Source organism: Peromyscus maniculatus, chromosome X, assembly GCF_049852395.1.
Source record: "Peromyscus maniculatus bairdii isolate BWxNUB_F1_BW_parent chromosome X, HU_Pman_BW_mat_3.1, whole genome shotgun sequence".
Taxonomy (NCBI): Eukaryota; Metazoa; Chordata; class Mammalia; order Rodentia; family Cricetidae; genus Peromyscus; species Peromyscus maniculatus.
Window position 1 is genome coordinate 84,703,890 of NC_134875.1, and position 15,921 is coordinate 84,719,810.

The following is a 15,921-nucleotide window of genomic DNA, read 5'->3' on the forward strand; positions in this document are numbered from 1 at the left end:
CGTGGGTATGTATATTGTGTTGTGTGTTATGTGTAGGGAGAGGGCTTGGAGGTGGGATCCCATGACGTTACTGGCTCCTCCTCCCAGTGAATATAAGGGGCGCTTGGCGCGCAACGACCCTAAGCAGCAGCATTGAAGCCTGAGCAGCTCAAGTCTGCAGACCCAACCCAACTCTGAAGTCAGCTTCACTGAACCAAATCTGAGAATCTCTGCTCTCTGGGCTTGCCACAGCTCTCTGGTAAGCCTTTGGGGCCGACACGTGTGTCAGAGAGGGGAGAGGGAGGGTCCATGTATACCTAGGCTTCTCAGGCAACCACGGCACGCAGTTGCATCAGCGGGCTGTGACCTGTTGCTAGCAAGACCCTAGCCCAGCAGCCGGGTCTTCCTGGCTCCAGCGCAGCCCCAGACCGTTTCTAGATGGCACCATAAAATCTAGATGCTGAATCTAGGGCCACCGGGCGGGGGATCCCTAGTCTGCGAAGGGGTGTGTGTGAGCGATCTAGGGCTGGCTTTGTAGCCCCCCTCGCCCTCCCGCCGGGCACATCTCCCAATTTCAGATACCAAAGCCCCGCCTCACCCCTGATGCTCACAGACCAGCCTAGCCGGGGCGGGAGGAAGTGGGGGAATATTTGCAGGCTCAGGTGGAGTGCTGTGGGCTTGGTGAGGAGGGATGAGATCGAGGCAGTGTCCACTTTTAACCTGCAGCGAGGTCAGTCCCCTCTTCCAGGTGCTGGGAGCCATGTCTCTTTGAAGCCCTCTGGGCGCGCCACTGAAAGGAATGTAGGTATTGGGTGTGAGAAGGGGCTCTCCCAGAGTTGCCCAGAGTTGAGTTCCGCTTGATTCACCAGGAGCTACAGGCCAGGAAACAGAAACGTGAGGCTTCAAGGCTGCTGGGCTGGGCTCTAGAGTAAATCCCATAGGTTCTTGGCCAGAAAAAGAAAAAAAAAAAACCCATAATGTCCAAGCACTTACTAGAGGCCAACCACTGTGCTACTAGGGGCTTTCACTCGCCTCTTCTGAAATGAGTCCTTCCACCAGCCTCCGAGATACTGTAATCCCTACTTGCATTATTATTGTAATTCCTACTTGCATATGAAGAATCGGATGTTAGAGATAAAGTGGCTTGCTTTTCCCCCTCAAGCCACCCTCCTTTGTCCCCGGAGCTCTTTCACTTAGTGGAGTGGGTTTTGTGATTCACTTTCAGAGCTTGGGGATAATGAGACCCATTGAAGGGGCTTTTGTCTTGTTTTTCACCAGAACCTAGCTAGCATCCCTTTCAATTCCAGCCAGAATGCGGTGGCAGGCACTTAGAAGATTTGGTCAAAAGCTGGTGCGGAGACGTGCGTTGGAGCCAGGCATGGGCGAGACTCGCCTTGCCAGATGCCTAAGCACCCTCGACTTAGTGGCCCTGGGTGTGGGCAGCACCTTGGGTGCAGGTGTGTATGTCCTGGCTGGTGAGGTGGCCAAAGATAAAGCAGGACCATCCATTGTGATCTGCTTTTTGGTGGCTGCTCTGTCTTCGGTGTTGGCTGGACTGTGCTATGCTGAGTTTGGCGCCCGGGTCCCTGGCTCTGGTTCTGCCTATCTCTACAGTTATGTCACGGTCGGTGAACTCTGGGCCTTCACTACCGGCTGGAACCTCATCCTCTCCTACGTCATTGGTGAGAAAGATGCGTGGGGTGGGGTGGGTGTCTGTGTGGATGAGTACACAGGTAGTATAGGGATGACGGATCCAGGAAGCCGAGGAGACTGCTGAGGCCACACTTGTTATTATTTTTCCCAGTATCTCAATACTTCTAGATATTTGTATTTTGTGTGGAGGGGCTGAAGGTGCAGAACAATTGTACACCTCTGTCTGGTGTTCATTCATTAAGATACTGGTTTGGGTTTTTTTTTTTTTTTTCAAATTAATAGCAGGAGCTGGGTCTAGTGGTGTACAACCTATGATCCCAGGAGGATGAGGTAGGAGGACCATGTGTTTGAGTTTGAGGCCAGGCTAAGCCTCAGCTACATAGAGACCTGTTGCACACACCCCCACCCACCGCCCCAAGTAAGATGGATAATAATGGTGGGGATCTGTGTGAGGCGGATGTGTGGGTGGGAGGGAACTTGACCTCATCATTTTCCTGAGTATTGGGATTACAGTACAAAATACAATTGCTATACCAGGTACAGCCAGTGTGGCCCGGGCTTGGAGCTCTGCTTTTGACAATCTGATTGGGAACCACATCTCTGAGACTCTGAAGGGGACCATCTCACTGCATGTGCCCCATGTTCTCGCAGAATATCCAGATTTCTTTGCTATGGCTCTTGTGTTGCTGCTCACTGGTGAGGCAAGGGGCGGGGTTGAATGATGGGCGGGGTTGGGTCAGGGTTGAATGATGGGCGGGGTTGGGCCAGGGTTGAATGATGGGCGGGGTTGGCCCAGGGAAGGGCTTGAAGGAGTGTTAATGATGGGGAGGAGGAAGCTGGGAAGGAAGGAGTCTGCCACACAGAGGCAGGAAAAAGGAAAAGCAAGCTTGGAGGAAGGATTCAGTCTCTCAGGATCCTGAACAATTTTCTCCACAGGATTGTTGGCCCTGGGGGCGAGTGAATCGGCCCTGGTTACCAAAGTGTTCACAGGGGCCAACCTCTTGGTTCTCGGGTTTGTCATCATCTCTGGCTTCATTATGGGAGATCTGAAAAACTGGAGGCTCACAAAAGAGGACTATTGCTTGACCATGGGTGGACTCAATGACACTTGTAGGTTAGAAAGCCACAAATCTCGGACCATAATGGGGGAGGGGGAGATCCAGAGTGGGAGTGGGAGATAACCGAGCAGCTGGGCATTAGGGAAAAGGTACAGACAGGCTTAGCTGAACGTACTTCTTTCTGTTCCTTCTTGTACTCTAGCTTCGAGTCCATGGGCTCTGGAGGTTTCATGCCTTTTGGATTGGAAGGGATCCTCCGTGGCGCTGCTACCTGTTTCTATGCCTTCGTTGGTTTTGACTGTATTGCGACCACCGGTCAGTCACAGCCTCCCGGCTCACCGTGGGTGCAGTTTGGGATCATACAGACTGGGGGTGGTACGGGAGCAAGCCTACTCCCCTGGTTCAGAACATTGTGCCGTGTGTTTCCTGGCAGGGGAAGAGGCTCAGAATCCCCAGCGCTCCATCCCTATGGGTATTGTGATCTCACTGTCCGTCTGCTTTCTGGCGTACTTTGGCGTGTCTGCGGCACTTACCCTCATGATGCCTTACTACAAGCTTCGGCCGGAGAGCCCTCTGCCCGAGGCATTTTCCTACGTTGGCTGGGATCCTGCCAGCTACCTTGTGGCTGTTGGCTCCCTCTGTGCTCTTTCCACTAGGTCAGTGTTAAATATACGTTTCCTCGGTGGCCGTAGTTTCCGGTTATGTCCATTTTTGTGCCAGAGAATGCTCCTTAGGAGGGCTGGCAAGGGGAGGCAGAGATGCTGTGATCACACAGACTTGCAATAGATACCTTGGTGAACTCATTGCCACTTGGACTCACTTGGACATTGTCTTTTTCAGCCTTTTGGGCTCCATGTTTCCGATGCCCCGGGTGATCTACGCGATGGCAGAAGATGGCCTCCTGTTCCGTGTCCTTGCTAAGGTCCACAATGGCACACACACCCCCATTGTGGCCACTGTGGTATCTGGTGTTATTGCAGGTAGCAGAACAAAAACGCCCCTTTTGGTTGTTCCGCCCAGTCCTTTAACTTCCTTCTGTCACGTGCTTTCTTTTTGTCTGCCAATGTTAGCGTTCATGGCATTCCTCTTTGAACTCGCCGACCTTGTGGACCTCATGTCAATTGGGACTCTGCTTGCTTACTCCCTGGTGTCCATTTGTGTTCTCATTCTGAGGTAAGACTTGAGTTTGTATTTCTGGGGGAGGCACAATATGCTCAGCCCTGCTCTGTCTTCTGTCACCCTGACTGCTCCAGTCATCTGGCTATCTTGCCCTGTCCAAAAGAGCCTCGTTGTCTCTGTCTCTCTCTTTGTGTGTGTGTGTGTGTGTGGGGGGGGGCTGTTTCGCATATCCATGTAGGTGTGTGTGCATTTGTGTGTGGAGGCCAGAGGTCAGAGTTAGGTGTCTATCTACATCCCTCTCCACTGTACTTTTTGGATGGAATCTCTCATTGAACTTGGAGCTTACTGGTTGGCTAAGTTGCCTGGCTAATGAATTCCAGGAATCCTAGCTCCAACCCCCCTAGCACTGAGTTCCAGGGCACCTGGATTTTATATGAGTGCTGGAGATCGGAACTCAAGTCCTGTAATCATGCTTGTCTGGCAGACACTTGAATATTTAAAAAGAAGTTCTCTCTCTCTCTCTCTCTCTCTCTCTCTCTCTCTCTCTCTCTCTCTCTGTCTGGTGCCTTTGGAGGCCCAAAGAGGATATTGAATCCCCTGGAGCTAAGAGTTATAGGTGGTCATGAACTGCCCAGTGAGGGTGTTAGGAGCTGAACTCAGGTCTTCTATAAGAGAAACAAAAACTCTTAACTGCCAAGCCATCTCCCCAGCCCTTTGCTAGATACTTTACAGGCCGAGCCATCTCTCCAGCCCAAGCTTCTACCTTGAATAAAGAAGCCACCTGGAAAAAAGATGGAGAACCATTAACAGATATTGTTAAAATTGTTTCTTACTGTTGCCACAGATACCAGCCTGACCAGGAAATGAAGAATGATGAAGAGGAAGTGGAATCGCAGGAGGAGAAGACACTTGAGGAAGAGAAGCTGACTGCCCAGGCTCTGTTTTGTCCAGTCAACTCCATCCCTTCCCTCCTTTCTGGCCGAGTTGTCTATGTCTGCGCCTCACTGCTTGGTGAGCAGTGGATGTTTCTTTTGTTTAAGATTTCTTTATTTTGCCGGGCGGTAGTGGCGCACGCCTTTAATCCCAGCACTCGGGAGGCAGAGGCAGGCGGATCTCTGTGAGTTCGAGGCCAGCCTGGGCTACAGAGTGAGTTCCAGGAAAGGCGCAAAGCTACACAGAGAAACCCTGTCTGTAAAACCAACAAACAAAACCCAAACAAACAAACAAAATATCTCTTTATTTTGATGTGTATGAGTACTTTGTACTGTGTGCATGCCTGGTACCTACGTAGGTCAGAAGAAGGCACCTGATCCCCTGGAACTGGAGTTATAATGGTTGTGAGTCACCATGTGGGTACTGGGAACCCAACTCAGGTCCTCTGCAAGAGCAGCAAGTGCTCCTAACCATTGAGCCATATCACCAGCTCTAAGCAGTGGCTTTTTTCTTTGGGAAGGTTTGGACAGATCAGCATGACAGGGTGGACATTGTGTGGTGACATTTGGTGAGAGAGAGGTCTAGCAAGAGGGTAATCCTTCTGGGAACGGGATGCCTTAACATCTTTGCATATCAGTCACAAGAGTCGGTTTTGATTCCTCTCAACTTGACTTTTGAAGCTGTACTACTGACTGCTCTTTGCCTGGTGCTGACCCGATGGACAACTCCACTTAGTTCTGGAGACCCAGTGTGGATCACAGTGGTTGTGCTGATCCTGGGGCTCATTCTTGGAACTGCTGGAGTCCTCTGGAGACAGCCACAGAACAACACTCCCCTTCACTTTAAGGTAAAGGATGTCTCTTTCCCCCACCAGTCCGTCTTATGTTCTTTAATTGGACACAAGGTAGCTGTCAGGAGTATTTAGGCCAGACTCCTTGCTGATACTCTCTAGTTCCTTCCTTTCTAGTTCCATTTTCTTACGTTCTGGATTTGGGGAGTCTGCAATAATATATGTGATAGATGAGTGGCTGCTGGGATCCAGGTCATGAGTAGGGCTCGAACTTGGCCTCCTCTGCCCCCAGTAAGGTAAGAACCATCATGTTGTAGGTGAAGATTTATCCTGTTTTGCAGGTGCCTCTTCTGCCTCTACTCCCGCTGGTGAGCATCTTTGTGAATGTTTACCTGATGATGCAAATGACAGTTGGCACTTGGGCCCGATTTGGGATCTGGATGCTGATTGGTAGGTGTCCGCTTTGGAAGAGTAAGCCTCTTAGGTGTCCTACACCAGTTCCTTTCCCTCCTGATCTCCAGTTGGAGACCTATTGCGCCTTTCCAGGTTACACTTCCACCTTACAGTTGTCTTTCTCTACTAGGGTTTGGTATCTACTTTGGCTATGGGATCCAGCACAGTGTGGAAGAAGTTAAGACTCATCAAACCCTACCGAAAACAAGGACCCAAACTGTAGACCTTGATCTCACTGCTTCCTGTGTTCACACCATTTGACCTAATCATACCCGAGTGCTGTCTAGTCCCCCTACACAATAATGGAGAGCACTCTTGACCCCACAGAGAGCTGGGCCTCTCATGTGGTACTAGTGGGGGATACTCAATAGAGCTCTATTTATTGTGGAACAATGAACATTTCTTTGCTGTTTCTCATTTATTTTTTATTTACTTGTCTACTTTGGAATTGTCCCTGTAGTTGCTAAAATGTTATTAAAGGAAAGCAGAAGAAAAAAAAACTGTCCGGTTCTTTGCTTATTAGAGATGATGCAAAGCTTGGCTTTCAGACTGGAGAGACTCCGAGCAGTATCCTGTGTCTTTTTCTCTGGTAGTCACAAAACTTTCTGCCGTCCTGGGGATGCACCTTCTTGGCTAGGGTTTGGAGAACGTAGTAAAAGCAGCCTAATCTACTCATGCTTGTGAAGAAACAGCCCGAAGAGGTAATTTTCCTTTGTGGTGCTGCACATTAGGCCCTGGATAAGTTCTCAGACTGCACTGTTCTCTGGGATTGGGGTGGACTCACGTCTCAACACTACTTAGGTTCGACACTGAGACCAATGTCTTGTAGTGCACATCTTTCAGTTGGACCAGTCTCCCGTTGCTACCTGGGCTTGGAGGAGGTATGGAAACTAGAGGGCTTTTTGTTGTTGTTGTTGTTTTTCGAGATAGGGTTTCTCTGTTGTTTTCGTGCCTGTCCTGGATCTCGCTCTGTAGACCAGGCTGGCCACAAACTCACAGAGATCTGCCTGGCTCTGCCTCCCAAGTGTTGTGATTAAAGGCGTGCACCACCACCGCCCGGCTAGAGGGTTTTTTTTTAAAGGATCATATATGTAAGGGTACTGCTTGCCAAAGAACAGTAGGAGGCCAGAGGTTAAAACTGCACTCAGATTAATCACTATGCATTTATCCCTTTATTCAACAAATACGTCAAATTTTCGACCCTGTGCTGGGGGCTGGTGACACAAGCCGTAAAAGTCTCTGCTCTCAAGGAATTCCCAATCTAGTGAGGGAAACAAGCGGGGAAACAGGAATATAAAACAGCCGTTTGACTACGGCGGTGCGTGCTGCGGGAGCACGAAGGGAGGACCGCATTAGACCGCAGTTGACCCGAGTGCTTGAGAAGCAGGCTGGAGGGAGGGGGTCATTGCCAGTGAGCAGTACAGGAAACAATCGAATTACCACAAAACAGATTCTTTGGCCTGACTGCGGTTGTAGTGGAGCTGGAAGGAACATGCACATGGTTATGTATGCATGGCTTTGTATACACCCCAGGGAACTGCGAACATCCCTTGTGGATGGGTGTCTGTATAAGAAAGGGCTAGTCAGTCACAAGACATATTAGCAAGGTGGTGGATTTTTAGTGTAGGGAAGCCAAGGCAGGGAGATAATGCTACCATTTATGGAGTATTTATGCCAGTTCTGCACAAATCTCGTTTTGTTATTAAGCCTACAAAGGAGATATAATTGTGTTTTACAGATGAAAGAACAGGATTTTGGCAAGTGTGCCCTAGTCACAGAAGTTCAAAAGACCGAGGCCAGAAGGAAATTCAATCATAGGTCCAGGGACTTGATAAACATGCACATGGGTTAGTTTCACATAGGTAACAACTAGAACTAGAGTTACAGAGTCAAGTCATCAACATGGGTCATATGTGATAGACGCTTTGTGGAATTCAAGATCTTTCCAGGATAAAACAAATGCAGCAGATGTAGAATTTCCTTTATATGTAAGGAGCTGTTACAAACCAGTAGAAAGATAAATATACATACTAGATGTATCATTTCCAGAAAAAAAAAAGACAAATACAAGAAAAGATCTTCAGCCTTACTTATTAAAAAGAAAAAGTGGTTGGGCAGTGGTGGCACATGCCTTTAATCTCAGCAGAGGCAGGTGGATCTGAGTTTGAGGCCAGCCTGGTCTACAGAGTGAGTTCCAGGACAACTAGGGCTATACAGAAACCTTGTCTCAAAAAAAAAAAAACCAGAAAAAGTGGCTATCAGCTTGAGAGTGCTTGTGAGAGGGTATGGTGGCGAGGGGGAAGGGGAGGGTGAGATAATGCCTTCCAATTGAAAGCATTAAAGCAAATATGAGGCTGTATTGATGATGGTTTAGTGATTGGGAGCACAGGTTGCTCTTCCAGAAGACCTAAGTTCAATTCCCAGCACCCACACGATGCTCAGTTCTAGATGCTCTCTTCTGGCCTTTGCAGCCACCAGGCATGAGCATGGTGCACAAAAATACAAACAGGTAAAACACTCATATACATAAAATCCCTCTTTTAAAAAAATTATGTATACAGTGGTTTGTCTGCATGTATACCTGCAGGCCAGAAGAGGGCACCAGATCTCATTACAGATGGTTGTGAGCCATCATGTGGTGGCTGGGAATTGAACTCAACACCTCTGGAAGAACAGCCAGTGCTCTTAACCTCTGAGCCATCTCTCCAGCTTCTATAAAATCAGTCTTATTTTACCCTTTTGTTGTTGTTGTTTAAAGAATGTTTCATGTTGCCTTGTGTGGTTTAAGCAAGTGGTTTGTCAACTAAACCCCACCCCTCAGCTAAATACTCTTGCTTATTGATTAGTTTTTCAAGACAGGGTTTCTTCATGTAACAGCTTTGGCTGTCCTGGAACTCACTCTGTAGACCAGGCTGGCCTCAAACTCACAGAGATCCACCTGGCTCTGTCTCCCCAGTGCTGGGATTAAAGGCATGTGCTACTACCGCCCAGCAAATATGCTTATTTTCAAAAGAAAATATTTTTTGTTTTTTCGAGATAGGGCTTCTCTGTGTAGCTTTGCGCCTTTCCTGGAACTTGCTTTGGAGACCAGGCTGGCCTCGAACTCACAGAGATCTGCCTGCCTCTGCCTCCCGAATGCTGGGACTAAAGGTGTGCGCCACCACCGCCCAGCTCAAAAGAAAATATTTTGGGCATTATCTAGAATGGAAAAAGGGTTCCTAGAATAATCACATATCATATGTTGGAAACATTCATGTAGTTAACACAGTGAGTAATCGTCTGGTACTAGGCTTGAAGACAGTGTGGAAAATTGCTTTAGGCATGCTCTAATCTTGATTTCCTTGAGGAGACAGATAAAATTGACCCAAATAAACAAAAAGACAGAAAGTAGGAAATTAGAAGTGTCCCCGGACAGGTGTGCATCGATTCCCGTGAAAATTGAAGGGGGAGGAGGTCTCAGGTGGTTTGAGGAAGTGTTTGTCCAGGTCAAGGCTTTTCCTGAGGTTTAAAAATGACAGGTACAATGAGCCAAATGTGGTGGTATGTGTTGTCATCTGAGCTTAGGGGGCGGGGGCAGGAAGGTTCTGAGCTCTAGGTCATTTTTGGCTACTGGGTTTGAGGTCAGCCTGGGCAACATGAAACATTCTTTAAACAACAAAAACAAAAGGGTAAAATGTGTCAGTTCAGAAATCCGGAGGCAATTTGTGCATAAAAGCAACAAGATGGGAAAGCTTAAAATTCAGTTTTGCAAAGTCGAGGATTTTTGAAGGAGTAAAGTGGAAAAAAACTAAGACAGAAAGAGCAGATTCCTAAGGCTCTTGCAAGACCTGCAACTGAGTGGCAGGAAGTGTGTGGATGGGAGGGGGGGAGACAGAGAGTTGGATAATCATACCCAAACTATGCTTACATTGGAAGAATAACTCCTACTATTCTATAGCACTTTAGGTTAACTGTATTTTCCACCAACTCAAAGTAGTAGAGAGGAATTCAAAAGGCTCCCAATATGTAGAAATGATATGCTATTACACAGTAGGATGACTAAAGGTAATGATAATGTATTATATATTTCAAAAAGCTACAAGAAAAGATTTTGAATGTTTTCACCATTTATCTTATTACTGTGACCAAATATTGGACAAAAAAAGACAACTTAATGAAGAGTTTTTTCCCCCCTCACTGTTCGCAGAGATGTAGCTCCATCGTGGGGAGAGAGCATGGTGAGAGGAACAGTTGGTCTGTGGTGCCAACCGGGAAGCTGGTGCTCAGCTGGATTTTTCTACTTTCCCTTTTTATTCAGTCTGAGACCCGGCCCAGGTGATGGTGCTGTCCACATTCAGGGTGGATTCTTCATCCTTAGTTAAATCTGGAAACTCTCTCAAAGACACGTGCAGAAGTGTATCTCCCGGGTGATTCCAAGCCCAGTCAAATTGTCAGTGAATGTTAAAGCCTTATGACAGATACTCTATTTTGTTTTTAAATGAATTCTTTTTAAGTTAGCATATAAACTAACAGGTTTCATCATGGCATCTTAGACTATGTGTCATACTCTGCTCTCATTCATTCACTCTTCTACTGTCCTTCTCATGCCTCCTCCCTCCTCTAGTTCCATTTCTTGTCCCTGTTAGTCCCCGCCTTCTGCATGTGTTATGTGGATTCCATTGCTATCTATTTCCCACTTCTCTTAAGCTCTCTTCCTCCCCTCTCATCATCACCTTTCTAGTTTTGTGACCTACAAACACACATACATAAATACACATGTGCATGAATGTTCAATTTTAGGTTCAGTGTATGAGAAAAAGCATGCAGTGCTAGTCTTTCTGAGTCTGCTTTTTTCTTCATGATTTCTAGTTGTGTCTATTTTCTTTTCTTTTTAAATTACTGCATTTCATTTTTATTTTTATTTATTTTTATTTTATGTGCACATTTGTCTGTTTGAGAGTGTTGGATCCCCTGGAACTGGAGCTACAGATGGTTGTGAGCTGCCATGTAGGTGCTGGGAATCGAATCTGGGTCCTCTGGAAGAGCAGCCAGTACTCTTAACCACTGAGCCATCTCTCCAGCCCCATGCATCCATTTTCTTGCAAATGTCATGATTTCATTTTTCTTTTACACTGAATAAAATTTTGTTGTGTATATGTACTATCTTTTCTTTTTTTTCATCTTTAAGATTTAGCTGGGTATGGTGGTATATGCTCAGTGCTCAGGAGGCTGAGTCTATATGAATTAGACGCTAGCCTGGTCTACATAGCCAGTTCCAGACTAGCCAGAGCTACAAAGACCCCATCTCAAGAAAAAAAAGATTAATTTTTAAAATTCTTTTACAATTGAATACATATATGTAATACATCTTGAAAATATCTATACTCAACTTGCCCCTTCTGTACCCACCCACATACTTCTCCCACCCTCACATCTTCCCTTTCTTTTTTTTTGTAGCTCACTGAGTCCAATTAGTGCTGCCAGGTGGAATGTTGATTGACCTTGTTGACTTGCTCTTCTGCAGGTAAGCATAGCTTACATCAATACAATGGTCATGTCATGTCCAGAGGATAGTATTTCCCATCAGCTGGCTTATATATTCTTTCTGCTGCTCTCTCTTTCCAATGTCCCTTGAGTACTGGAGGGGTGCCTTTTTCTTTTCTTTTTTTTTTAGTACTTATTTTTTAGACAGGCTACCCTTGATCTTGCTATTATGTGTAGCTCAGAACGACTTTGAACTGATCGTTTCACTTCCACCCTCCTGAGTGCTAGGATTATAGCATGTGCTATGGCTCCTGGTTTTATATGGTTCTGGAATCAAACCCAGGTCTTTGTTCCAGCTGTGACACCAATTTATCAACTACATTGCCTTTGGGTCTATATCTGAGACTCATTTACCATACTTTGAACATTATACCTTGTATATGTGTATTATATCACCACATGGCACCTGATTAGAAGTACATTTATAATGTTTTTATGTGTCATTAAAATAAGTTTAACTTATTAGTGGTGTTAGTCTAGGAGTGGCTCAAGTGGGCGAACACTTTCCTAACATGCCAGTACCCTGTGGTTCAATCTCTAGTTCTGAAAACTGAGAGGGGGATGAGAGGGAGAATATGTAGGCGTGGTGGTACACGTCTAGCATCTTAGCATCAGGACACAAAGGCAGGAGGATTGCTAGTTTAAGGCTAGCCTGAGTGAGGCCCTGTCTAAAACAAAACAAGCCAAACAAAAGAGATATGGCACTTGTTTGAGCAGCTGGAGGTGCTAATTACCCTGATTTGATCATTATGCATTGAATGATTACACTATACCTCATAAGTGCATATAATTATGTGTCAATTCCAAAGTGGAAACGGCCTGGAGTGTTGTGCAATGGATAGTGCATTTGATTTCTAGATAAAAAAACGGAAATGTGTAAACGATAGTGTTAGAACATGAAGAAGGGAGCGGTTCTGTGATCTGGTTCAAAGAATGCTATCTCTGCAACCTACTCATGGAGCCAGACAATAGAGGTTGGCAGAATTTAGGCTTCAGCAATCACTAATTCAAACAGCTCATCATCTATAACTCGCTGAGCTTCCCCAGCTCACTTGCTCAAGTAACCCCACTCCGTCCTTTGCCATCACGTGAAGTCTCCAATTCATTAACCCCCTCCCACACACTTTCTCCTTTCAGCATTCTCTTTCAGTCTTTGCTTGCTTTCTTACCCACCTAAATTCCTGAATTTATTAGTCAGTATTGCTATTTTGCAAATGCCTCCAACTCCCCAATCAAGACTCCGGCTTCCCTTCCAAGCCCTGCAGCCATCCAAACGTTCATGGTCGCACTTTAACCCGTGCAATTCAGTATTGTTGCAGACATGTACGCGACTGGCCAGGTTAATGATGGTCACACATGACTAGGCCCTGCCCGCGCCTGAAAATGTTGATATCACCTTGTTCTTTTAAACAGCTCCTTCTTACTTTATTCACATTCTTCACATTGTTCCACTCTCAAGTTGCCTCTTATTTCCTTGGGGGAAAAGTATATGCCAATCAGATAAAAACTTCATCTTTCTGTGCGTTTTTCTTCCTTATGAACATTAACTTTTTCTTCTAATGATAAAATAGCTGTTCATTGTAGGGAGGCTAAGAATGCAGAAAAAAATATAAAGAAAGGGTAGGCTGAGGGTGGAGCTCAGTGGCAGAGCATGAAACCAGGGGTTTGATTCTCAGTTGAAAACAGAGAGAATGCTCCTTAATTCCACTCAAAGGTAGATCTGTTGGCATTTTGGTAATACCCTTCCAGATATTTTGATTCAAACATGAATGTAATTTTGGCTAAGTGCTTATCTTCTCTGTAAAATTTTGATTTTTTAAAAAGTCTAAGATTTTATTTATTATTATTGACTGTGTGTACATGATACCTGTGTGAGCTTTCATGCCACAGCATGCCTGAGGAAGTCAAGTGACAATTTGTGGAGCTGGCTCTCTCCTTCCACATTTATGTGAGTTCCAGGGCTTGAACTCAGGTTTCACCTCTTGCAGAACAATGCTTTTACCTGCTGAACCATTTTGCTGGCCTTTTATACAGTTTTAAAATTTCAAAGTTATTTCCTATTTTTTCTTTTCTTATGTGCATTTGTGCATGGAGTTTTGCACGGATGTGGACACACACACAAGTGTGGGTGCAAATGCATGTGGGTGTGCATGCATGTGAAGGCCCAAAGTTGGATGTCGGAGTCATCCATGATTGCTCTTCTACCTTATTCATTGAGGCAGAGTTTCTCAATCGAACTCAGAGCTTGCAATATAGCTAATCTTACTAGCCAGCTTGTTTTAGGGATCCCTTGTTTTTGTCTTCCAAGGCAGGTCACCACATCCACTCAACATTTATGCAGGTCACCACATCCACTCAACATTTATGTAGGTTCTATTGATCCAAACAATGGTTTTCATGCTTGCACAGCAACCATATCCCCCCCCCTCTTAGTTTTTGAGACAGGGTCTCATTCTACAGCCTAAGCTGTTGTACTGACTAGTTTTGTGTGTCAGCTTGATATAAGCTAGAGTCATCTGAGACGAGGGAGTCTTGATTGAGAAAATGCCTCCGTAAGACTGGGCTGTAGGCAAGCCTGTAGGGCTAGGGCATTTTCTTAATTAGTGATTGATGGGGGAGGGCCCATCCCACTGTGGGTGATTCCATCCCTGGGCTGGTGGTCCTGTGTAGCAGGAACCTTAACAGGTCTTATTAATAAAAACAAACCTGAAGCCAGGTATTGAGGTGAATGCTGGAAGATCAGAGAAGCAGAACAAGCCACAGCTTCCTCACCTCGCCAATTCCTTAGCTGATCCTATTTCCTCAGACTGGAAGCCTCTGAGTCCTCATCCAGAATGAATCTCAGCTGAATTGTTTGTTGCTCAAAAGCCTAAAAGCTTAACCAGCCTAGTTACTGGTTTTCACGCCTTATATACCTTTCTGCTTTCTGCCATCACTTCCTGGGATTAAAGGCATGAGTCACTACGCCTGGCTGTTTCCAGTGTGGCTTTAAACGCACAGAGATCTGGATGGATCTCTGCCTCCCAAGTGATAGGATTAGAGGTGTGAGTGCCACCATTTTCTGGCCTCTATATCTAGTGGCTGTTCTGTTCTCTGACCCTAGATAAGTTTATTAGGGTGCACAATATTTTGGGGAACACAGTATCACCACAGTCCTGGGTTCTATAAGAAAGCAGGATGAACAAGCCAGGGAAGCAAGTCAGTAAGCAGCACCCCTCCATGGCCTCTACATCAGTTCCTGCCTTCAGGATCCTGCGGAGTTTGAGTTCCTGTCCTGACTTCCTTCAGTGATGAACAGCAATGCTGAAGTGTAAGCCGAATAAACCCTTTCCTCCCCAACTTGCTTTTTGGTCATGGTGTTTCATCACAGCAATAGAAACCCTAACTAAGACAGCTGTCCTGGAACTTACTCAGCCCGGGCTGCCCTTGAACCCAAGCAGATCCTCCTGCCTCATCCTGAGTGCTGGGATTATAGGCATGAGCCACTTCCCTCGACACATGATAAAAGATCTTTTATGCATATTGCCAAACTGTCTTCCTTCCAGAAAAGTTGTAATAATTTGTGCTCCTACCAACAGGAAGCAAGTGTCTGTTTTGCAATCTTACTAAATGTGAGATTTTGTCAATCTTTTAAATTTTTGTCAATCTGCTTAATGAAAATCCTTACCTTGCTTTGATTTCCCCTTCTATTGTGATGGCTAGCTGGTAAGGGTGACTATCTTTTCTCATGTTTATTGGCTATAATTCTTCCTGTTTAAGTTGTCTGATCGTGTCCTCTGATTATTTATATGCTAGAACATTTGGTGCTTTCCTTTTTAATTTGAAGAGCTCTTTTTATATTAAAGATGTTAACTTTATCTGATGTATATTTTGTAAAATCTTTCTCTAGTCTGTGTTTTAGTTTTTCAACTTTGTTTATTTTGCCATTTGTAAGATTTTATTTTTAATGTATTTCTGAAGCTTAATAGGGGCCAGGCATGCTGGGTACATGCCCTTAATTCCAGCAGGCAAATCTTTGTGAGTTTGAGGCAAGCCTAGTCGACAGTGAGTTCCAGCCAAAGCTGCAGAGTGAGGCCTTGTCTCAAAAATAGAAATAGCCACAACGAACTTGCTAGAGCTGAGGCTAGAGCACTTGCCTAGCATGTATGAGGTCCTCGGTTTAATCCCCATGGTTGAAAAACCAAAACCAAAACAGGACCATTTCCCCCCAAATACTTGCTCCCCCCCCAAAACCTGTATTATTTTCCATTGTATTTGTGGCTCTAGATCATGCCCTAGAGTTTAGTCTGGTGTGTGAAATAGTAAAGATCTTGCCTTAGAAAAAAATGGCTATCCAGTTGTTTCAACTTTTTTCTTGAATAATTCTTTACCCCATAGATTGAAATAGCTCCTATACTGTATACATTTGGGTTC

General features: G+C 45.5%; 1 protein-coding gene across 1 annotated transcript; it reads left to right on the forward strand.

Moving 5' to 3' along the window:
- The first annotated feature begins 124 nt into the window (after nucleotides 1-124).
- On the forward strand, nucleotides 125-6,382 carry Slc7a3 (solute carrier family 7 member 3). Its single transcript, XM_015999610.3, has 12 exons — nucleotides 125-238; nucleotides 1,287-1,661; nucleotides 2,170-2,328; nucleotides 2,569-2,746; nucleotides 2,893-3,005; nucleotides 3,124-3,346; nucleotides 3,531-3,670; nucleotides 3,761-3,863; nucleotides 4,654-4,820; nucleotides 5,423-5,589; nucleotides 5,874-5,982; nucleotides 6,116-6,382. The coding sequence occupies exons 2-12, from the start codon at nucleotides 1,292-1,294 to the stop codon at nucleotides 6,244-6,246; spliced, it is 1,860 nt and encodes a 619-aa protein (XP_015855096.1). The 5' UTR covers nucleotides 125-238; nucleotides 1,287-1,291; the 3' UTR covers nucleotides 6,247-6,382.
- The last annotated feature ends 9,539 nt before the right edge of the window (nucleotides 6,383-15,921 follow it).